This window comes from Eumetopias jubatus, unplaced genomic scaffold (assembly GCF_037043125.1).
Source record: "Eumetopias jubatus isolate StellerSeaLion01/CBP00866 unplaced genomic scaffold, mEumJub1_p1.0 scaffold_4, whole genome shotgun sequence".
NCBI classification, from domain to species: Eukaryota; Metazoa; Chordata; class Mammalia; order Carnivora; family Otariidae; genus Eumetopias; species Eumetopias jubatus.
Window position 1 is genome coordinate 155,235,303 of NW_028274810.1, and position 24,524 is coordinate 155,259,826.

Here is a 24,524-nt window from a genome sequence, read left to right on the forward strand (position 1 = left end):
TCTCTTTACTCTTCAGAATATCCCAATATTCTGCTGGGCTCAGAACTTAAAATCACTTGGCAAAAATTCCCATTTGAAATTATTGGTTGAGTTTTATTCTGGATCTAGAGATGAAATTGCTATTCAACTGCCTTATAAGAGAGATGCATTATTCATCCTGTGGGAACAACCATTTATCAATGCCTCTGAAGTTACCCCCAATTTTTTCCCAAATATCTGATAAAATCTGAAATGTATTGGACAGTATGAATAAGAACCTCATTTCTCAATTACTCTCAGGTAAGAAAGATATACTCTGTGCTGATAACAGAGATTAGAAATATTTTGCAGTTGGGAGACTGAAAAACTGGGATTTAATAGTAGAGTGATTAACTTGCTCAAAATATTTTCACTCTAAATTAAAGATACATACATCCCGGCAGCAAACTGGTTTTAACAAACTCTGACCCCAACCCCTAGCACCTACTTCTCACTCACACAGCTTATTATTGAATGACTAGCTAACAATTGATATAAGCCAAAAATAAGATTTTAAAGAGTGGATTAATTCCCATAAAACATAGTAATTAATGTAAATATCAACAATTAAATTTATGCAGCGAGCAATTATATTATGAATATGTGCTCATTATCTCTGGTTATCCAATTTATACAATTACAAAGGGAGGTAGAACCATTGCCTTTTCCTATTTTAACAAGGATATAAATGGTATAATTATAGGTCTCCAAATGATTACAAATAAATATCATTTTGTTTTCTTTATGCAATGTACTGGTATCATATTTAATTATTTGATTTACACAGGCACAAGCCAAGAATTTAATCACTGTATTCGTGAACTTATAATATTACTTCTGGGCCACAGTAGTGATCACATAATTATTCTTCCTCCTTCAGGTACCTGACACCATGCTAGATACTCCTATTATTATTCTTTCAAAACTATACCACATATAAATTTTTGTGTTCAATGCTACCGTGGGTATAAGTCAATGTCCATAATTTCATGCAGTGTCCAAGTATAGATCCATTAAACCTCAAATACAAGACCCCCACTCTCCCATTTTTCTAGCCCTGTCTCCAGATTATTTCCTTAGATGGATTTATCACTCTAGTTAATTCATTATTACCAACAATATTTTGTCACAATATTTTGTGAATTCTGACTTAGTTTTCCTAGCAGCCCTTTATTAACCACAGAAAAGGCCTCCTCTAATATGCTACGCCTATCCATTTTAAATTTAACTTTTTCAGTCTCTCTTTTTCTTAATCTATTACCTGCCAAAAGCTACTACTCTTTCCTTTAGACTCGAATAATTAATTGCTGCCTACAAATTTCATTTGGCAATTCATATATATTGCTAATGTATAATAATCAAAACATTTATTAAGCACTTTCATGTATCATTTTATTTCCTCCTTAAAACAACACTACTTGGAAGATACTGATAGTACTATTACTACCACTAAATTTATCTTAGAAATAAAGAAACAGGGAAGTTGGGTAGCTCAGTGGGTTGAGCAACCAACTCTTGGTTTGGCTCAGGTCATGATCTCAGGGTTGTGAGACTGAGCCCCTTATGGGGCTCCATGCTTGGTGCAGCATCTGCTTGAGATTCTTTTTCCTTCTCCCTTGCCTCTCCCCCTGCTCGCACAAGGGCTCATTCTCTCTCTCTCTCTCTCTCTCTCTAAAATAAATAAATAAATCTTAGAGAGAAAGAAAGAAAGAAAGAAAGAAAGAAAGAAAGAGAAAGAAAGAAAGAAGAAAGAAAGAAAGAAAGAAAGAAAGAAAGAAAGAAAGAAAGAAAGAAAGAAAGAAAGAACGAGAAAAGTAGAAAGGAGGAAAGGAAGAGTTTAGAAAAATTAAGGAGCATATCCAAGGTTAAATGGCCAGTAAATAACAGAGCCAGGCTTCAAGCCTAGAACTGTCTTAGTCTATGCTCTTTTATCATTTTGTATCATACTTTTATTATTATTTCAAATTACACTTAGTATTTCCCTTAATCTCTACCTTCTCCCTCTTATAAGTATAGTTTCTTTTTGGTATATGGATGTATATATTATGGTATGGATGTATTACATAATGGGTGTTCTATTCATTCTGTTAGCATATGAGTACCTACAACATAGAGAGATACACTTCTACTTTGTCAGTAGTGAGATAAAATTTTGGAGATTGTGACAAAGCTAGATAGTTATAACAAAACTAAATCCTGGACAGAAAGCACTGATGGTTACACATAATCATCATGTTAAACAAGATCCAAAGATGAGTTAAGATTATGAATTAGCCAGATACCCCAATTGGAAAACTGACTAAGCTTCCTTATAACTTAACAAATGAATGAGAAGTTAGTAAAGTCTAACAAACTAACCAGAGAATTGAGAAGGGACTGACTCAGTAGATAGGGGAGCATAGAAGGGAAGAGCTGTGAGATGATTTGGAGGCAAGGGCAGGGAGGAAAGAAAAACACAGTGCCTCCATATTTTACAAGCTTCTGCTCCCATCCCATCCTGAACATGTACTCAAGAGAAAGATGTTCTCAAATGGGAATGAAAATACTTAATTCATGATACATCAAGTGAACTCATCACCAAGGAAGACCACCTGCATGTGTCAGATCTAGGAAATGATCATCCCAGTAGAATCTGATTAGGGAGAAGTGTCTCAGGGCTTTGCAGTAGCATATTGATGGACTCCAGAGTGGTAGCCAAGGTTAAACTTTGAGAAGAGTTAATTATCCTGCTTGATATGGCAATATTCTTAATATTTTTTCTTCATTCGATTCCATAAGATAATATAATAATAATAATAATACACTATTATATATTAAACCCATATCCTGTGCCTGAAACAGGGTTGCATTTTATCATTTAATTTTCAGAAAATTTCCTGAGGTAGGTATTATTATTGTTCCTATTTTATAGATGAAGCAATTAAGTCTTAAGTAACTTGTCCAAAATAGTGCAATCAGGTAAATAGCCAAAAAATAGCCATACACACACACACACACAAGGAATGAAATCTTGCCATTTGCAACGACGTGGATGGAAATGGAGGGTGTTATGCTGAGCGAAATAAGTCAATCAGAGAAAGACATGTATCATATGATCTCACTGATATTAGGAATTCTTAATCTCAGGAAACAAACTGAGGGTTGCTGGAGCGGTGGGGGTGGGAGGGATGGGGTGGCTGTGTGATAGACATTGGGGAGGGTATGTGCTATGGTGAGCACTGAATTGTGTAAGACTGTTGAATCACAGACCTGTACCTCTGAAGCAAATAATACATTATATGTTAAAAAAAAAAAAAGGAAGAAGAAGAAGATAGCAGGAAAGGAAAAATGAAGGGGGAGAAATCGGAGGGGGAGACAAACCATGAGAGACTGTGGACTCTGAGAAACAAACTAAGGGTTCTAGAGGGGAGCGGGGTGGGGAGATGGGTCACCCTGGTGATGGGTATTAAAGGGGCACGTACTGAATGGAGTGCTGGGTGTTATATGCAAACAATGAATCATGGAACACTACATCAAAAACTAATGATGTAATGTATGGTGATTAACATAACATAATTTAAAAAAAGCTTTTTCAAAAATCTATGCTATATTACTGCTACTATGACATACAGTGACATTGCCATCCCTACAGGCAGTGACAAAACAAAAGATAAAATGTATTAAATGAGCTCAGTACAACTGAGCAAGGCCATCTGAGTCACCATAATGGTTTAAGCCATTACCTTACAACCATAAAGATCTAATATCATATAAAAATGTATGCTGAAGATGAGCATTCATGTATCTGCAAAGATACATTTATTTTTGGTATCTTAACATTAAGCTTCTGAGACCAGTAAGTTTATTTAGATGTCCAAAGGTCATTTTAGTCTAACTTTAGCCAAATCTAGCATTTTCAGCCACGACAACACAGGACAAAGAAGCAGGATTTCTACTTGAAACTATTTTATAGTTCCTGTTTGTCACTATGCGTGCACATTTGTCACTCAATGACCTAAAATTCTGATTTAAAAGCTACTCTCAGAATTACTTCTACTTATTCTATTTTAAAATTTCACTCAAGAAATCAACATGTTTGCAACAACAGGAAGTTTTGGTGATTGAATAATAGCCTAGGCTTGAAAATCAAGAAACCGGGGTTTCACTTCAATCTGAGTATTTACTATCTGTATGACCTGAGACAGGTAAGTAAAGTCTTAGTTACCCGAATGATAATAAATACAATATATAACTCACAGAGTTGCTATGAGGATTATCTGAAATACTCTATAAAAATTTTAATTTAGCCTTAACTTAGTGCATGTACATAGTAGACACTCATTAAATAACAGCAGCATTACAAATCATGATCTTTCCCATCACTGTTTTCATCGTCAGGCTTATGATTGGAGTATTAACTGCTTCTACTTTCAACTCTCATTTAGCAAAATAATCAAACCAATTCATATATTATATTTTATAAGTAATATTTAGCAATATAAACAACAAAGCATTAGGTCCTATATTTAACACTATCATTTTTAAGCTTATACATCTAAATGCTACAACTTCTTTAGACAACTATTTAGCAATTTCATGAAAAGTTAAATATATATCTTCTTTATGCAACAATAATTTCATTCCTAGGTATTTATCCAAGAGAAATAAAAGCATTTGTGACAAAAAATTTTGTACCTGATATTTATTGCTTTGGAAATAACTCAGATGTCTATAAACAGAATAATAGATAAATAAGTTGTGGTATATTCATACAACTGAATACTATTAAGCAACCAAATGGATACAGGCAACATCCTAATACTCTTAAGACCTAGACTTGTATTTCAAACTGTCAACATATCCTACACTTGGATATATAATTGGCATCTCAAAATATTGAATGTAAAACACCAAATTAGAACTCTACATTTTCTCTCTTAAATCATCTTCTACCTCAGTCTTCACAATCCTAATAATTGATATTAACATCCACCAATTTTTCTGTCCAAAATTCTAGAAACGATCATTGAATCATTTTTTGCAATTACTTTTTGTGTCCAATCCATAAGCAAGTCCTGTCAATTATACATCCAAAATATATCCCACATCCATATATATCTATACATCTCTACTAAGCAACACTATCCAGACAAATAACATTTCACAAGCACTATTACCAGAGCCTCCTCACTGATTTCCCTGTTTTGCTTCCTACACTGAATTATGCAAATCCACTCCACTCTATCCACAGCCGACAAAATGACTTTTTCACATGTAAAGTATACAATACTCCCCTGCTTTTAAAAAAAACCTGGTAAATATTTAAAACATAACATTGTCATTCTCATATTCAAATGAAGAATTAATACTACCCAAAAGGTATGATTTAATTGTTTCTTTAAATTGCTCATAATTTTCTTCTTTTAAGTAAGCCCCGCACCCAGCATGGAACCCAAAATGGGGCCTGAACTCACGACCCTGAGATCAACACCTGAATGCTCATAATTTTTTATTAAAAAATGTAGAAGCTAAGACAGGGATTATTTCCACATAAGTCTTAAGTTTTCTATCCATTATGAATATCAATCATATATTAAGTTGTTTATTTTTAGTGCAAAATTTATTAAGGCATTCTTTGGGAGAGGAAAAGTTTAATTTTAAAAGCACTGGGTTTTATACACAAACAATGAATCATGGAACACTACATCAAAAACTAATGATGTAATGTATGGTGATTAACATAAAATAATAAAATAATACAGAACCAAGTGATTAAATAAGCAGGGAAGTCCATTGGTCTAACGTGAAAATATTAAATTTGCTCAAAAGATTATAAAGATTAGCTTTCTGTGAGCATACATCAAATCTCTTGAAAACAATAGCAATCAAAAGACAACAGAGTATGACATGAACTGTCAGATTAATCTTTCTAAAATGTATGAAGTTAACGCTCTTTTCAAGTGATTAATATAGTTCCTTACTGTGCTTTCATCAAAGATTAATTCTTCCCACTGGCTCTAAAGATGAACTACAAACTTACCTGAACCTGTCTAAGTGACCTATAACCACTTTCTCATTCCTATAGACCAGAAATTTTCCTCACTGTCCATATTATCTCTCCCTGTCCACACCAGTTTTCCTACTTGGAGTATTTCTATTTATTCACTTATTCCTTCTCTTAGTCATCCCTTTATAAACGCCTTTATTTTAAATTACATATGTATCTATGTCAATCACTATACCTATGGACAAGGGGTATAAAAGTTAGATTAACTTCAATGAGTTTACAGTAGAATGAAAACAAAAACAAAACAAATTAAAAAGTCACATGACAAAAACTAACACCACAATCTAGGGGCATACACAAAATAAATCAGGGCATGGGGGAAAGTGAGAGACCATTTTGTCAGAGAAAGTAAAGCTTGATGAGTTTCTTGAGAATGCATGAAAGTTTGTGAACAAACCCCAACAGAGCATGTCATTGCAGGCACAGGAAACAAGATGTGTAGAGGCATGGAGACAACAAATAGTCAGTGATCTATAAGTAGTTCCACATGGCTGGAAAAAAAGGATGCACTAGACAGCTGAATTCATTCATGAAAGGCCTTGAAACCCATGCAAAGAAATTTAAATTTTATCTTAGAAGTGACTAGAAGTGACTGAAGCATTTTATGCAAGGGAGCAACATAATCATATTTGACTTTTACAAAAGTCATTGTAGTGACAATGTGGATGGTGAACTGAAGGGGTTCATAGATTGAATACAAAGATAGAGGTGGTCGCAAAATATTGGCAAGAAATAAGGAGAGCCCATGGGGCGCCTGGGTGGTGCAGTGGGTTGAGTGGCAGACTCTTGGTTTTGGCTCAGGTCGTGATCTCTGGGTCCTGTGATCAAGCCCCACATGGGGCTCTACACTCAGTGTGGAGTCTGCTTAAGATTTTTTCTCCCTCTCACTCTTCCTCTCCCCACTTCTTGCTCTCTCTCTCTCTCTCAAATAAACAAAATATTTTTAAAAAACAGAAGAAATAAGGACAGCCAAAGGTAAAAATGGTAAAAAAAAAAAAAAATGGAATGAAAAGCAAAAACACCAATAACTATAGGTAAAAATTCAGTTCTCATAATGTGCTAGACATTGTTCTCAGTGCTTATATAATCTCATTTAATACAATGATCTATGAGGTAGGCATTATTACTAAGCTCAGTTTTTACAGATAAGGAAACTGAAGCATAGAGTCTTAGTAAATTGCCCATTTCCAGAGCTATAAAGTATTGTCTGGCTGCATCACCTGTGTTCTTAGAGTGGTGTTATCATGGTCACTGCATACGGCCACACAATGTGAGCAAGGCACAGATGTCCCTGGCAACTCCTTCAATGTATGTTCTATTCTATGGAATTCTATAAAATAGAGGGATCTATAAACTATCTCTACTTAGAGACATCTTACGCTCTTTAACTTCATGACATGTTCCTGGCCACTCTAACCCAAAATGAACTTGCTCTTCCTCCAAATACCATAGCCCTCGTCAAAACCAGCTTCCACCTAATCATGTCCTATCTTTCCTGTTTTTGTAATAAGAGTTAGTTTTGTTCCCCTATTATGAATAAGGAGCATTTCTTATGTTTTATTTTGGTATTCCTTGGCTCCATCACAATGTTGTCAAATAATAGGGGTGTGTGTGTGTGTTGATTTGTATGCCTGCTTGAAGACATGCTTACCAAAATCCAAAAACAAAGAACCACATTTGTAAGAGACATGAATAGAATATCATTGTCTCAATATAACAAGAGCAGGAGGATGAGACAAAAATAAACATTTTATGATTTATAATTTTTATTATTGAGAAATGTTAATGTCTAAGAATTATCAAGGCAACAAAGCATCCAACCTGCTAAAGAATAATGTGTAATTAGTTAAGTCAGTCATCTTATTTTTAGATTTAATGAGCTAACTTGCTAAAAGAGCTACAAAAAATATTCTCAGATTAAAGGTTTGAACTTTATTAGTTAAATTATATATATTCAAGGGAAACTTATTTTTTCCCATCTAGGATGCTATCAAGTCATCTAACAAATGTTCACAATGGGTCACAAGATACAACAGGCAAGAGGGCTTCATGCAAAGCTCTCCTTGTAAAAGAAAGGGCCTCAAAATGTCGAGGACCATTTAATCATCTCACTTTTTTGGTAATTATTTTCTCCCGTGGCTTCTAGGACCCTGTCACAGCTCTAGTTCTGCTTCTTTGCTGGGTTCTTTGGTGGCTCTTTTCCATCTTTCAAAGTATGGAATTAATCAAATTTGCTCCTTGAATTCAGCCCTTTCTTTTTAATACTGTTTTTATCAGAGTCTTTATTTATTTTTGTGGTTTGAATATCACATTTCTTTGTAGACAATTTCAAAATCAACATCTGTAGTCATTTCAAGATTGTATCATAAACCCACCACAGCACTTAACACACACAAAAAAATCTTACATATATAAGTACTTAATAAAACTAGTCAATTTAACTGTAAATCTATAGCATCGGAAAAAAAAAACCTTTCCTCTTAAAAGCTAGCTTGTTAAAACTGATTTTTTTATATAGCAAAACACACATGGTAAAGAGCTAAATTTCAATATCATAGTTTTTGCCAAATTGTAGTGGGTTTCAATAAAAAATAAAATTATATGTAAAATTTCTGTGGAAATAAGCAAATAAAAAATGTGCCCTGTTACACTCTGTGTATTATGTATATCCTATGTGTATATACACAGCATCCTATTATATATATATGTAATAGGATATATAATATTTATATAATATGTAATATAAATATAAGCTATATATGATTACATAATATATAATTATATGACAACTGGAACATTTGCATTTAATGTTGTATATGTTGTGGATAAGCACACATTTTATTACGTATGAATTTTATTACATATATATACATATATAAATAAAATGGAATGTTGTATGTATACCAATGAAACATAGACTATTAAATGCAATTTTTCCAATTATCTCAGAATGTTAAACTTATATTTATATAAATTTAAATTGTATAAAATAAAATTTATTTATATAAAGGCTAGAGAGATGATAGATACTTATGTAACAGAGTGCTTGGTAGAGTTATCTTATTGTGAAAGTACTTTTTTCCTGTTGTTTCACAGTTACAAGGATTTAAGTTTGCAGAACTTGCACAGAGATTTAGAGATTGTAAAATTGGTTTTGTGAACTTTAGCTCATTTTCTAACTCAAGAGATTATAAACTGAGATCAGGAAACTGATGACAATGCTTGTTTGTCAGTCCCACAGTCTTCTTTCTGCCCTTTCTCTTTCTCCCCGAGGCTCAAAGTAACAAGACAGGAATTTGATAGAGTAAGTGTGTGATTCTCCCTCTCCTATCAGCCAGGAGGGTTTGCAAGAGGTAACCAGTGTGGGACTGCCCAGAGAAAGGAATGAACCCGGAGAATTGTCAGAAAATGTGAACTGACCTAAAAGAAAGACCAGTGGTCTTCCACTGCCTGAAGCCATGGATGAATTAAATAATCCCCTAAAGGAAACAGCACCCTTCCAGGGAGTTACAGGAAAAGCATATATAAAAGACTGAATTTAGACATCAAATCAGAAGGGATAACCATAGATTTTTACCTCTAATATCCACCCTCCCTTCCTTCTTGATCCTGGCTGAGAAAAGCCTGAAAAAGCAGCTAGTAAGTTGAATAGGATGCATAGTAAGAAAAGAGAAATAACCCCTTCCCCCACTGGAGAATTATGGCACAAGAAGGCACAAGTTGTGCTGTCAAGCATGGCAGTTTGAAATTTTGATATGAAGACAGGACTGGAAATTTTAATATCTAAAAATATGAGGCTATTTGTTAATACATAGGATCTGACTGAGATTTCATCCAGAGAGCAGAGAAGAATAATGCTACATAGCTTGTTTGGAAACTTCAGTATGAAAAAGAAATAAAGCTATTTTATAATTTCACTCTGCTGTGTCCAACTTGTTCAATACACATTTTTTAAACAAATGATTTTCTTTTCATGTGATTTCAAATGTTTATTTTATTTTTTAAAAGAAAACATTAATAAACTGGAAATTTCTTTTAATAATTACTGAGGAACTTCAACTTAAATATTTGCTTTTTAATTGTTGCTAAATGTTATAATGTCAAAAATACATTTTAATAAAAGAGAGGGAATAGCAATATATGTATTTATATATTAAATACAAAAGTATATAAAGTATAAAATAAGGTCACAATCGCATGTGTGAGGGTGTGTGTGTGTGTGTGTTACCATATACCATACCATACTGAGATGACTCGAAAGAAATTTGATTTTCCTTATGATTGTTCTTTGAAAAATTATGAGGCTAATTAGAAAAGATAAAATGAATTTAAAAGTTTAAAATACTTAGAATCATTAAATTGGTGATCTTGTAAAAGAATATATCATTTTTTTCACTCCTTTCCTTATATAAAACACTAATAGAAAAGTATTTTGCTTTTAATGTACAAATCAGTGTCAAGAAAAGCAAAATCAAAAATTATTGCTATATATTTGTGTCACACTAATTTTTTTAGTCCAGTTTACATTGATGGTAGGGAGGAAGTACAGCAGTTTGTATCTCATGAAAAATGAATTTGATCCTTAGACTGTATTTTTTCGCCTATATTCATTATACCCAGATAATGCCCACTTATTTAGAAAACTGTTAGAAGTTTAAATTGAGGAGTAAAGATATCATTACTTATTTTAGAGCTGTGAACTACCTGTCAACCAGTTTGCAATAAAAATTCATCACTGTAGTACTGATAGTCCCTGGCATACTATAGTACTACAACTGATAAAATTTTAATGGTGTTGAACAGGAATGGGGTATTGGCAGAAGAGAATGCACTGGAAATTACAATACCTCAGACCTTTGAGATGTTGGGGGATAAATAATTGTAAGAACCACAGAATAGAATGTCTGTTGCTTGGTAATATCAATATACTGGAGAAAGACAGAGAAGGTTGAAGAAAATCAATCATCAGCTTATGATGAAGTACACAATCCAAGTGCTGCATGGCAACATATAAATGAAATCTCCTCTTCTATAGTTGGAAAACAGAAAAAGCTGAGTATTGGGCCTAGTATTTAATCATAAGGATAGCATAGCTCAAGATAAGGTTGCATTCATAGCCCAAGCAAGTATTCTGTTGAACCCTAAAACTTGGGATAATGGCTTTAAAACCTGAATACACTAAGTGTCACAATGACCATCTGTTACAAGATAAAATATGGAGAATGCATCTAAAAATGGACTTTTCACCGAGGTCTGCTTCACAGTAACTCCACAGGGTCCATAGACCTACCTTATGGCAATTTCCATGGGCCTTAAATGTATAATTTGAATGGAGACTTGGTAGAGCCCTTACACTGGTTTCGTTGTGGTAAGAGCTCTTATTAAGGAAGATCAAGTGGAAGTCTCTGAAACTGTCCTTTCCCTACCCTCTTCAACTTTAGCCAACACAGTAAATCAAAACAATATCACAGACATCATCAAGATGGCAGACTAAGAGGTCCTACTCTGTCCTAGTTCCCTCAAAAAAACAATTTAGCAACTACCAACAAATGAAAATAGCTGTGAGAGAATGATGGAATATAATTAAGAAGATGCAACATGCCACTAAAGCACAAAAACCAAGAATGGCCATATAGAAAAAAGAAGGAAACATTTTATCTGTGTCATCTCATTCCCCAGGTCAGCATAGCTCAGTGCCAAGAGGAATCCTCTCCATTGTGAATTCTCTGGTGGGTGTAAAGGAGAGCAGGTGACCTGAGCATCCTTCACCACTGAGGACCTCCACAGTATTTGCCAGTGTGGACCCACCTGTTGGAGACAACAGAACCGACACTGCTGAGCTTCCCTGGAATTGGAGCCACTGTGTGCCCCTGGAGCCAGAACCACCATAGCTCCCTGAGTACTGGCACATGGACACCTTGGGCACAGAACCACCATTAAGCACACACCCTAATCTGAGGAGGGTACAGAAAGCCCACTTAAACAAATAATGATCAGAAACTTCCCAAGCATGGAGAAGGAAGACATCAAGATCTGAGAAGCCCAAAGAACCCAAGGAGGTTGAATATAAAGAGGTCTATATAAATACATATTATGATTAAATTTTCAAGTCAAAGACAAAGACGTTTTGAAAAAAGCAAGAGAAAAGCAATTTATCACACTAAAGATTATCAGTGGATTTCTCAGTAGAAATCTTGCAGGCGAGGAGAGAGTGGAAGGATATATTTGAGGTACTGAAAAAAAGAAAACTGCTAATGACAATATTCATCAGAACTATCATTTAAAAAATGAAAGGCTTTCTCAGACAATAAAAACTGAGGAAGTTCATCGCCACTAGACATGCCTTAGAAGAACTGCTAAAGGGATCTCTTCAAATTGAAATAAAAGCATGCTAAACAGCAATGTGAAAGCACATGAAAGCATAAGTCTCACTGGTAAAGGTAAATATACAGTCAAATATAGAATAAGGCAACATGGTAATGGTGGTATATAAATTTCTTCAAGCCCTAAAATAAAAATTAAAAAACAAAAATATTAAGAATAACTATAACCACAAAGAAATTGTTAAGGGATACACAATATAAGAACTCTGACTACAAGTACACAAAGTGAGGGGCTGAAAGTGTAGAGATTTTCTATGTGATTGAAGTTAAGTCATTATCAACTTAAGAAATGTAATACAAGATATTTAGTGATATGCAAAAGATAAAAAGAATCAAAGCAAATCACTATGAAAATATCTTCAGATAACAAAGAATGACAAAAGTAAACAACTACCAAACAGAAAGAAAACAATTAACAAAATGACAATTGTAAATCCTCACCTATCGTTAATCACTTTAAATGTAAATGGATCAAACTCCCCAATAAAAAAACATAGAGTGGCTGAAGAGATCAAAATAATACAAGAACCGGTAATATACTATGAGAGACTTACTTTAGATTTAAGGACACAATAATAGACTTCAATAGCACATATTCAAAAGTGGATAGAGCATCCACATAGAAAATCAACAAAGAAAGAGCTGACTTGAACAACATTATAGACCAAAGGGACCTAACAGACATATATGGAGCTTTTCACCCAAGAGCAGTATAGTCTTCTCAAACGCAAAAGGAATATTCTTCAGGATAGATCACATGTTAGGTCACAAAAACATCTTATTAAATTTAATATCAAAATCATCCCAAGTATGTTTTTCAACAACAATGAAATGCAACTAGAAATCAATAACTATAAGGAAAAGGGAAAATTCACAAATATGTAGAAACTAAACAACATATTTACCAACCATTGGGTCAAAGAAGAAATCAAAAGGCAATTAAAAAAAAAAAATCTCAAGACAAAAAAAAAAAGCATCACATACCAAATTATGGGCTGTAACAAAAGCAGTCTTAAAAGGAATATTTGTAGTGATAAATGCTTATATTAAAAATGATTTCAAATTAACTTATACCTTAAGGAACTAGAAAAAGAAGAACAAACTGAGCCCAAAGTTAGCAGAAGGAAGAAAATAATGAAGATTAGAGCAGAAATAAACCAAATAGAGGATAGAAAAACAATTTAAAAATCAATAAAACTAAGTTTTTTTTAAAAAAAAAGATAAAATTGATATATTTTGATAAATCCTACACGTTCAGTGGGGGAAACCGTAGTCTTTTCAACAAGTAGGCCTGGGAAAACTGAATAAACACATGCAAAAAAATGAAACTGGACCCTTATCTTATATCATTCACAAAAATTAACTTGAAATAAATTAAAGACTTAAAGATAAGATCTGATACCTTAAAACTCCTAGAAGAAAACATAGGGAAGAAGCTTCTTGACATTGATCTTGACAATTATTTTCTTGGATACAATACCAAAAGTGAATGCAACAAAAGTGAAAATCAACAAGTGGGACTATATCAAAACTGAAAAGCTTCTGAACAGCAAAAGAAACAATCAACAAAATGAAAGACAAGACGTATAATGAGAGGAAATATTTGTAAACCATATATTAGATAAGGGGTTAATATCCAAAATATGTAAGGAACTCCTACAATTCAATAACAACAACAATAAAACACAATCTTATTTAAAAATGGGCAGAAGAACAAAATAGATGTTTTTCCAAAGACTATTGAATGACCCAATAAGTACACAAAAGACGCTCAACATACCTAATCACCAGGGAAATGCAAATCAAAACCACAATGGGAAATCACTTCACACATTCTAACAGGATGGTTATCCTCAAGAAGACAAGAGATAACATGTGTTAGTGAGGATATGGAGAAAAATAAGTCCTTATACAAAGTTGGTGGTAATATAAATCGGTTCAGTCAATATGGAAAGCAGTATGAAATTTCATCAAAACAGTTAAAAATAGAACTACCATATAATTCAGTAATTCCACTTCTTGGTATATACCCCAAAGAAATGAAAACAAGATATTGAAGAGATATCTGCACTTCCATGTTTATTATAGCATTATTCACAATACCCAAAATATGGAAACAATCTTTATCTGCCAATGGATGAATAGAAAAGAAGACATGTTATATATACAATAGAATATTCAGCCATGAGAAAGAAGAAAATACTGTCATTTGTGACATGCATGGACCCTGAGGACATAATGCTAAGTGAGATAAGTCAAAGACAAAAACTGTATGACATCGTTATTATGTGAAATTTTAAAAAACCAAACTCAAAGAACAAAGGCATTACACTCCTTGATTTCAAATTATATTATAAAGCTATGATAATCAAAACAGTATGCTACTAGCATAAATGCAGACATGTAGACCAGTGGAACAGAATAGAGAGCCCAGAATAAATCCATACAGTTATGGTTACTGATCTTCCACAAGAGTACCAAGAAACATACTGAGTAAAGGAAACTGATGTTAGGAAAACTAGATATCCATATGCAGAGCAATAAACGTGGACTCTTATCTCACATCATATACAAAAACCATCTCAAAATGGTTTAAAGATTTAAAGATAAGACCTGAAACCATAAAACTCTTAGAAGAAAACAGAAGTCTTCTTGACATTGTTCTAGGCAATGATTTTTTGGATATGACACCAAAAGCACAGGGAACAAAAGCAAAAATAGACAAGTGAAACTGCATCAAACTAAAAAGCTTCTGCAGAGCAAAAGAAACACTTGATGTAGTGAAAGGAAACCTACAGAATAGGAGAAAGTATTCGCAAACCATTTATCTGGATGAGGTTAGTATATATCCAAAATATATAAGAAACACAACTCAATAGGAAAGAAAAAAGAACTCAATTAAAAAATGAGAAAAGAACCTAAATAATCATCTCTCTTTCAAAAGAAGACATATAAATGACCAAGGTATATGAAAAAGTGCTCAACATCACTAATTATCGGGAAAATGCAAATCAAAACCACAATGAGTTATCATTTTACACCTCTTAGAATGGTTACCATCAAAAAGACAAAAGGTAAGTATTGACAAAGATGTGGAGGAAAGAGCACAATTGAACACTGTACAAATGTAAATTAGTACAACCATTATTGAACACAGTATAGAGTTTCCCCAAAAAACTTAAAAATAGAACTACCATACAATCCAGCAATCTCACTTCTATGTAGACAACTAAAAAAAATGAAGCCATCTCCAAGAAATATCTGCATTCCCATGTTCATTGCAGCATTAGTCACAATAGCCAAGATCTGGAAATAATTTAATGGTCTAGCTATGGATGAATGGATAAAGAAAATGTCAATTGCTATAACATGGATGAACCTGAAGGACAGTATGTTAAGTGAAATAAGCCAGACATAGAAAGACAAATTTTGTAGGATTTCACTTATATGTGTAATCTAAAATAGTCAAACTCATAGGAGCAGAGAGTAAAATGTTAGTTACCAGGGGCTGGGGGTAGAGGAAATGAAGAGCTATTGCTCAAAATTTCAGTTATGCAAGATGAGTAAATCCTATAGATCTAATGTACAGCATGGTGACTAAAGTCAACAATAGTGTACTGTATACTTGAAATTTGCCTAGAGGGTAGGTATTAAGTGGTCTCACCACAAAAAGATTGTAACTATGTGCAATGATGAATATGGTAATTAGCTTGATTGTGGTGATGATTTCACTTTACTTACATTTGCGATATACACCTTAAATATATACAATTTTTATTTTTCAATTACTCCTCAACAAAACTGGAGAAAAAAATACTATATCTCAGGCAGAATGGCAGATAAGTGCTACCTTCATAGACCTACTGCAGAATTCAGAGGTGGTGGTCCCATCACATCCCCATTTTAATTCATGACTCTTGCCCTCATCAAACAAACAAACAAATAGATCCTGAAAGATTGGAGTTGACTACTACAACGTGGACCAAGAAGTAGCTCTAATTATACCTGCCGTGCCAGGTGTGGTATTTTTTTCTAAAGCATAGTGAAATCCCATCAGGTACATTGTACGTGACCATTGAGTGGCAAATGTATTCTTTTTCATCTCTATGAAGAAAGATCAGAAACATTATTCATGTGTGATCAACAATATACTTTTATATTCAGGTCTCATTTTTTATCTTTGTCCTTCTTTCTTAGTTTTATCCATCCTCATTCTTTTTGAACCTGAGAATGTTGTAAGTTTTTCTGACTTCAATCCATAGTGACAAATAATTTGGCTTTAATTGGTTTCATTGGCTCTTTCTACTCTGAACATCTTGACCACCCTAAATCTAAAACTGGTTTTCTTTTAGCCACAATTCTAGTCAAACCACATTTGATCCCCATAGAGAGTATTCAGAGATCCAGAAAGATACTGAACTTTAATTTTTTGACCAGCTGATAGTGTCAAAATAATAAATACAAGCCAAGGATTTTCTTCAGGTAAAACCTTCCAACTGTAATGGAATCAACCCCTTGATCACCTTAGCATTGCTCTTGAGATAAACAGGATAAGCATTCGTTTTTTTTTTTTTTAATTTTTAAAATTTTATTTTATTTAAGCATGCATTCTTTTTTTTAAGATTTTATTAATTTATTTGAGGGAGAGAGAATGAGAGAGAGAGCACATGAGAGGGGGGGAGCGTCAGAGGGAGAAGCAGAGTCCCCGCTGAGCAGGGAGCCCAATGCGGGACTCGATCCCGGGACTCCGGGATCATGACCTGAGCCGAAGGCAGTCTCTCAACCAACTGAGCCGCCCAGGCGCCCTTAGGCATGCATTCTTAACTTGTTAAAAAGAGCTTTCATGATCTGTCCTCTCTCTCCCTCGCCTCAAATCACCTGTTCCCTCTCCCTTATCTCAAACTACCCTTCTCCCTCATTCAGTGATCCAACCACGTTGGCTTTGTCCTAGTTATCAAATATACTATATAATCCCTGCCAGTGGGTGGTATGTTGTTGAAGGCATCCCTCATTAAAATTTCTTAAACAAATTTGAAATTCAATATTAATAGTATAATTTTCATTTTTAAAAGATATGTTATCTTTAATACTTAAGAACTCACTGAAGATACTTGGGTTTAAATATCTGGAAGAGATCAAATTTTATAACAATGATACTTTGTTGCTTATGGAAAAAGCAAAGATTCATTTCTTACTGTTGCGTCACGTGAAGGTGTGTGCATCTCAGCAAATATAAAGTTTTTGAAGTCTTCACTGACAAATTCTTGAAAACTCTGAGGTATGAAAGAGGCTGTTGACTCATTTTCTTCAATCATATTTCCGTGTACCTTTGTTTGAGGTCGAGCTGAGCCTTTCAGTATTATATAAAATCCATCATTTCCAACCACTGAAACAAAACAAAACCAAAAAAAGCTATACTGTTGACTTTATTTCCCAGGCTCTTTGATATAGACATGACCACAACACATGTTACACTTGCTTTGCTTTTAGATTTCTTTTAGTTTATGCAGTGAGAACTCTAAGGAAGCACTTAGGCATTCACAAATAATTTACTCAAATAAAAAGAATAGCAAAAACATGTCTCCACATTCAGAGAATTCTTTTCTGACAATTATATTAATCAATCCTTATGGAACTGATAGATTCTAGAAAAAGAACCATGGTAATATATTACAATTAATAGATTTAAGATATTTTAAGAAAAACAGAATCAGAAAACTCCTTGAACTTTTTTGAAATGTTACCTCCCCCTCAAAAATGCGATTTTGCTTATTTTATATAAGTAACTATATATATTATTAATTTTTATTTGTCTTTCCTCTGGATATGATGATGATTGCTCATAGAAGCTGGTTTAGAAAGAGAGATCATTATTAGGAAGAAGAGTTTTTTCCAGTATTTCTCCTTCTCCACATTGTAACTCTCCACAATCTGTTGTCTCATTCCAATTCCTAAAGTTTAGCTATGTTTCTGTAGATCTGGTTGGTTTATTCAGTTGTGAGCATTTTGAATGCAACTTAAATGTCCTAGTTCTTCTGAAGCCTGATCTTTTAACCAAGCAGGACATGGGAACTGGATGATGTCATTTTCCAATTGTTTATATTACTTTATAGGATTGGAGAAAATTATTTAGGTGCTGTGAGAAGAACTTTTCTTAAATTTTGCTTATTATCTTGCTATAAATAGAAACTTTACACATTGATTTTTGGGAACGATTGTAGGTTTTTGTTTTTGTTTTTTATGCCTAAGAGATGACAGCTGCTTGCCTTCTTTGCTTTTTTCTAAATGAGTGCTGTATTAGTGGGGTTTTCTTGGTAATCATCTGTACACAGTGACTACAGGATAGTGATTTTCAGTCTTCTTTAAAGCAAAAGTTGTGTTTGCTTGAATGTCTGAGCTTAAAATAGATTCCTTTCTGGATAGCACAATATCACTTCTTACTAAACATCTAATCTATGTGGTGAAAGCACTGTAGAAACATTGCTTTTAAATAGCTATCAGGTGAGCTGTACGAGAACTACATTGTAGAAAGCACATTGTAAAGGTAAAAAATAATAAAAGTTTGTAAGAGTAGCAATGATTTTGATCAATTACATAGGCGAAAAAAACAGTTGGGTGAAAGGTGTATTCTGATAAATACATTTGTATTCTGGTTTTGTATAGATTTAACTGGCATTTCTTAGCATAGAATAAAAATTGTAGAAAGAGGTACATTGTGTGAAATAATTTTATTCCTAGGGCTGCTAGTTGCTTACCCAATACGAATAGTCTTTTCCTTTACTTACAAAACCACAATTTTATTGTGTGTTGCCTGTGCCAGTTTAAAAATTATATTTTGCCAATACTCTTACATGTGTGGCCCTGTGACATGATTCTGATTAACAAAACATTGGGAGAATTTTTGCTCTCCAAATATGCATGTCACTCCTTCTTGGACACCTAGAACAAAGATGTGATGTTGGAACTGGAGAAGCATCTTGCAACTAAAAGGAAATGGCAAGGAGAACCTCAGGAAATTCACCCTGACACCTTTAAATCTATCTTGTGACTTCTCATTATGTAACATAAATAAATCCTGAAATTCTTGTAAACTAGTGTCCTTTAGTTCTCTATTATTCACAACTGAACACAATTTCTGTGAATACTGTTGTAATTTCACTTAACTCTAACCATAATATATGTTTGCCTTACTGATGGACATGATTCTTCTGGTGCTCTGAAGAAAACGTTCCTTTTCCTTCAGGGTTTGGCCTGGTGACAGTGAATTTGACTAAATAACCTCTATTTACAATGCATTAATCTTCACATTTACATTCAAACAATTTCTGTGATATTAAGGAGGCCCTTAAGGAGTTAAACTAATTAATGGGAGAGTAGAATTTGAGATTCATGGAAAATATTTTGGTCAGAAAATATTTTATCAACCCTCAAATTATAACTTATAAAAAATAAGTCAAATTAAGCTATTCTGGAAGCTGCTAACTCCATTATATATAAAGACAATGACTGTATTTGGGTTGCCTGGGTGGTTCAGTTGGTTAAGCGTCTGCCTTTGGCTCAGGTCATGATCCCAGGACCCTGGAATCAAGTCCCACACTGGGCTCCTTGTTCAGCAGGGAACCTGCTTCTCCTTCTGCCTGCCACTCCCTCTGCTTGTGCTTGCCCTCCTTCCCACTTTCTCTCTCTGTCAAATAAATAAATAAAATCTTTTAAAAGATAACTGAAAATATAACAGAATAATTAACAGAAAATTCTCAGAATTCATGTAAAATCTGAAACTGGTCCTCATATAGATAAATGATATACACACAATTAAAAAAGGTCTAAAGAAAAAAATGCAATAGAATTAAGCTTTCAAATAACAATTGATATATTACTTAAAAATCACAAAGTGGTGTTAAACTTATGAATTGTGACAAAAATATATTTATTAACAATGTAAGATAAATATAAGCTTTTGAAATTCCAAAGCAATGAGAAGGAACCTATGACATTGGCTCCTTATTCAAATTCTCAAAATACACAAAATTATGTTATATAACTTTTTAGAAAAAAAGTACTCCAAGCATCTAAGAAAATTTTGACTTTAAGAATTAAAACAATACAGATCAAAATGGCATTAAATCTTAATTCCCAGACCTTGCAAAAGTAGAAGAATTCAGTAAAATCAAGTTGGTTAAGAATAAGTTTCATAATATTTATCTAACCAACCTCCATGACATGAAAAGGCAAACAACAACAACAAAAACCAGATGTATTCATAAGGACTTGAAGAAATTTCCCAGTGCAGGACAGACCTCATGTCTTAAAATATCTTTTAACCACACTTGAATTAGCTGAACAAAAGGCATTCAAAAGGAATTGAGAATACTAATAAGGGAAAGTTTACTCATTTTGGTCCTGAGTTTTCAAAAGGTTAAAGGACAAATACAAAGTTTGATTTTGATTAAAGCAAACATTGTTTGCGAATTCCTAGATAAGAGTCTCCTGCTCTCTGGTTCAGCTAAAATCAACCATTTTAAAAGGATTTAAATGCTTCAAAGAACTATAATTGGATGAATAAAGTCATATTGTCACCTGGATAATTCTTACTTGGCCTATAAAATTGAGTTTAAGTGTTATCTATTGACCAGGGAAGCCTTTGCTGACCTCTGCCTTGCTCCCAACCATCCTTATTAATGCCCCTCCTCTGTGATCTTTTTTTCACAGAATTTCTGTCATCACTCTGCATTTTCAGTGTCTGCCAACAGATTCTAACCTCTCGGAGAAAGATCTCTAACTCTGCTTTCAGTCCCTCCAGCCCAGAGCATATTGCCTGGATTACTTTAGGCATTTAGCAAATACTCAAATGAATGAAAATTGAATTAATGATCCTTATTGTATTTCTCTCCAAAGAATCTTATAAAACATTTGGGGAACAACTCATTTTTTTCCTTAGAATTCTGTCTATTGAGAAATAAGATAAAATTCGTGGATGGCCTATTTTCTTCTCTGTCCATTAGGTGGGAACTTAGGAAAATACCAGAAAGTTATGTGACTTTTGAGCCAGGTGGTTTAATTCATGGAATCCTCATTATAAGATCTAAATGGTCCCAGAGATAACATAACAAAAGCAATGAATAACCTTTTCACAACTTTTATTATATTAAGGTATCTTTGGAGATACGATTTTGCTCTTTGGGGCAATTTTTCTTTCTACCAGGAGAAGTTATTTGAAGCCTATGTCTCATAACATTTTTTTGAATACAACTATAACCTGTGGAAGATAATCCACAAATAACAGTGGATATTTATTTTAAGAGTTTTTAAAAAACTCAAATAAATAAATCTAGAGCTAAGTGGAAGAGATGAAAGAAATTTATTTCTTTTTATTTGGGGCACTAACCTTCCATTGGAATAGTATTAGTACTGACACTTCCTGTCAAATATTTGTAGAGATTTCATAAGGGAGAATTTATAATTTCACATATTTTTAGTGATTGTTTTTAATAACCTTAAAACTTATTATTTGATATTTTTACTTAGTTCTTCTTACAAAAAAAAAACACTAAGAAAATTCCATATTTCAAATTGTTTGTTCATATCCATAACATGCATATTAAGACCAAGGCCGGGGCACCTGCGTGACTCAGTCCGTTAAGCATCTGCCTTCAGCTCAGGTCATGATCCCAGGGTCCTGAGCAGGCAGAGGGAGAAGAAGCCTCCCCACTAAGCAAGGAGCCTGATGTGGGACTGGATCCCAGGACTCTAGGATCATGACCTAGCCGAAGGCAGACGTTTAATGGACTGAGCCACCCAGGCATACCTACCATATTGTTTTAAAAGTTAGTGAAGAAATAGAATGAGGGAAAATTGGTTAAGAAAAACAAGATGGGGGCAGAAATATACCAAATTACAAAACAAAATCTGTAAAATGCTATATATTTGCAAGGAGATAGTACTGGGTCAATGGACAATGTTTACTCCATTTTCTTTACTTTAAAAAAATTAATATAATCAGTTACTTAATTTAGCAACTACAAGAGATTTTTGAAAATGACTTGACTGGAAGTCTCAATACCACTGAATATATTTTTCCCAGGAGTTCTCAAAAAAGGAAAACAATGTATTGTAAATACAACTAATTTTTTCACAAAACACATTATTTAAAATGTCTTGTACCAGGTTATCACATGGGGTATTTCTAAGGATTTAAAAATCATTTCTACATGGGAAGATCAAAAGGATGGCATCTGGGTATATAACCATGGGATTCACCGATACAATCCAAAGGTAAGAGTTACTTTACCTGAAAGAATGAATGAATGATATCTATTTTCAGACTATCATTCAACAAAAATTACTGTGTTCTTAGACAAATTTTGAACCAGTACTGTGTATTCAGGAATGCATTGGTTGGAAATTACCTGTACTATTGATTAATGCATACATTCATTTGTCAAATATTTATTGAGTGACTATTTTGTCCAAGCACTGCAAGTTAGGCCATATTTCAGATTAAGAACCTAAGTGCATTAGAGTCAGCTCTGTTTTTGGGTGAGGTGAGGAGAGAAAAGATAGCTTGGAAAGCTGAAGAACCTGAGACCAAATCATGCCTTAAGAAAGTGTTATGGTATCTATGCCTAGAGGTATGCAGGTGGTAAATTAAGAAATTTTTTACCTCTAAAAATAAATGGAAGCACCTACAACACAGAAAGAATGTGTTTTTCCTGACCTCAAATTACATAAAATTGAACATTTTAAAGTAGTTATCAAAAGCTTTCTGGTCTATTAAAACAAAGAAAAAAAGTTTCAGTAAAGGTTTTAAAAAATATCTTCTCTTAAGAAATATAACTTCCAGGTAGATTTTCCAATATTTTATGGTTTTAAAATATATCCCTGGATAGCAAGGTGAAGTTTTGTTCATGGTTGTTAATAAAAGTTAATTAATCTTGAAAGAAATCTATATAATTCATAATTTGAGCTTTAGAATTTTTGGCTTATCCAAAGCAATTCTTTCTAATAATAATTAAATAACATGAAGAGCTGTCTATTAATGCCACTATTTCTATTGTCTCCAATGAATAATTTATTATAAATTACTTCATTCATAACATTTAAAAGCTCTCTGGCTATGCATGAAATACAATTGATTAAAAATTTCTACTTTAAAATATATCAACAATTTTTATGAAACATCTTTTACCCCAAATTATATTCTAGCTTAAAACTTGATTAGAATACTTATGACTCAAAACATTTTTTTCTGAAATTTTCACTGTGATTCTTAATGTTAAGCTAAACCACATTCTAATCCTAAATGTATAAATTTTAGTAAATTTTTAAATTTCATGGGAAAAATTATGGATATAAAACCGAGTGATAATTTGACCCGTTTCCTCTACAAAATACAAAGTTTGGGCCAATATATCACTTAAGTAACTTTTATTATTTTACATGTTCTTTCTAACTTCTGGCTTATGAAAACTAAATACCATTATTGTCCCTATAATCACATTTTTCAATGTTCTATTTTAAGTTTTAAAATAAACATTTCTGTATTATTTTCCTTTACTACTAAAAATCCATCTTAACCATCTTATTAAAAGTGTCACTTTTACAAAATGTCACAGTGTATTCTATAGACATTTAAAAGACAAAAATTTACATTAAGCATTAAATCCAGGCCAGTGCCATGAAAAGGACATATCACATCAAAAAACATTCTGGTGGTAGATAACAGCATCACCATGCAGAACTGTTTTCATACTAGAAAAGATCATAAAAGGAAGACTGCTTTCTATGATGCATCATGTGAGCAGACATGCTAGATTATCCATAAAAGAAGTGTATCAGGCAATGTTACATACTGCCTTTGTGAAGGCTTATTGATGATGATATGCATCAAAAAACAGTTTCTTGATATTGCAGAACTGCAGGAGTTCTATTACTTAAGGAATTTTATTTTAATTTATTTTACTTTTATTTTATTTTTGCTTGAAGAGCCAGCAAGGGGTAAGAGAAAACAAAAGGTTGGCTTCAGGTTCAAAAGCCCTGATTCAACCCTTCACTAGAGTTAAACTAGTAAAGCTGAATTT

The 24,524-nt window shown here is 33.3% G+C and overlaps 1 protein-coding gene across 2 annotated transcripts in view; it reads right to left on the reverse strand.

The window, feature by feature from the left end:
* CNBD1 (cyclic nucleotide binding domain containing 1) overlaps positions 1-24,524 on the reverse strand; it is a 433,287-nt gene that overhangs the window by 179,054 nt on the left and 229,709 nt on the right. For both annotated transcript variants that reach the window (XM_028111485.2, XM_088023124.1), the window contains one exon: positions 17,643-17,833. In XM_028111485.2, coding sequence (XP_027967286.2) covers positions 17,643-17,833 — 191 coding nt within the window. The remainder of the gene's footprint in view (positions 1-17,642; positions 17,834-24,524) is intronic.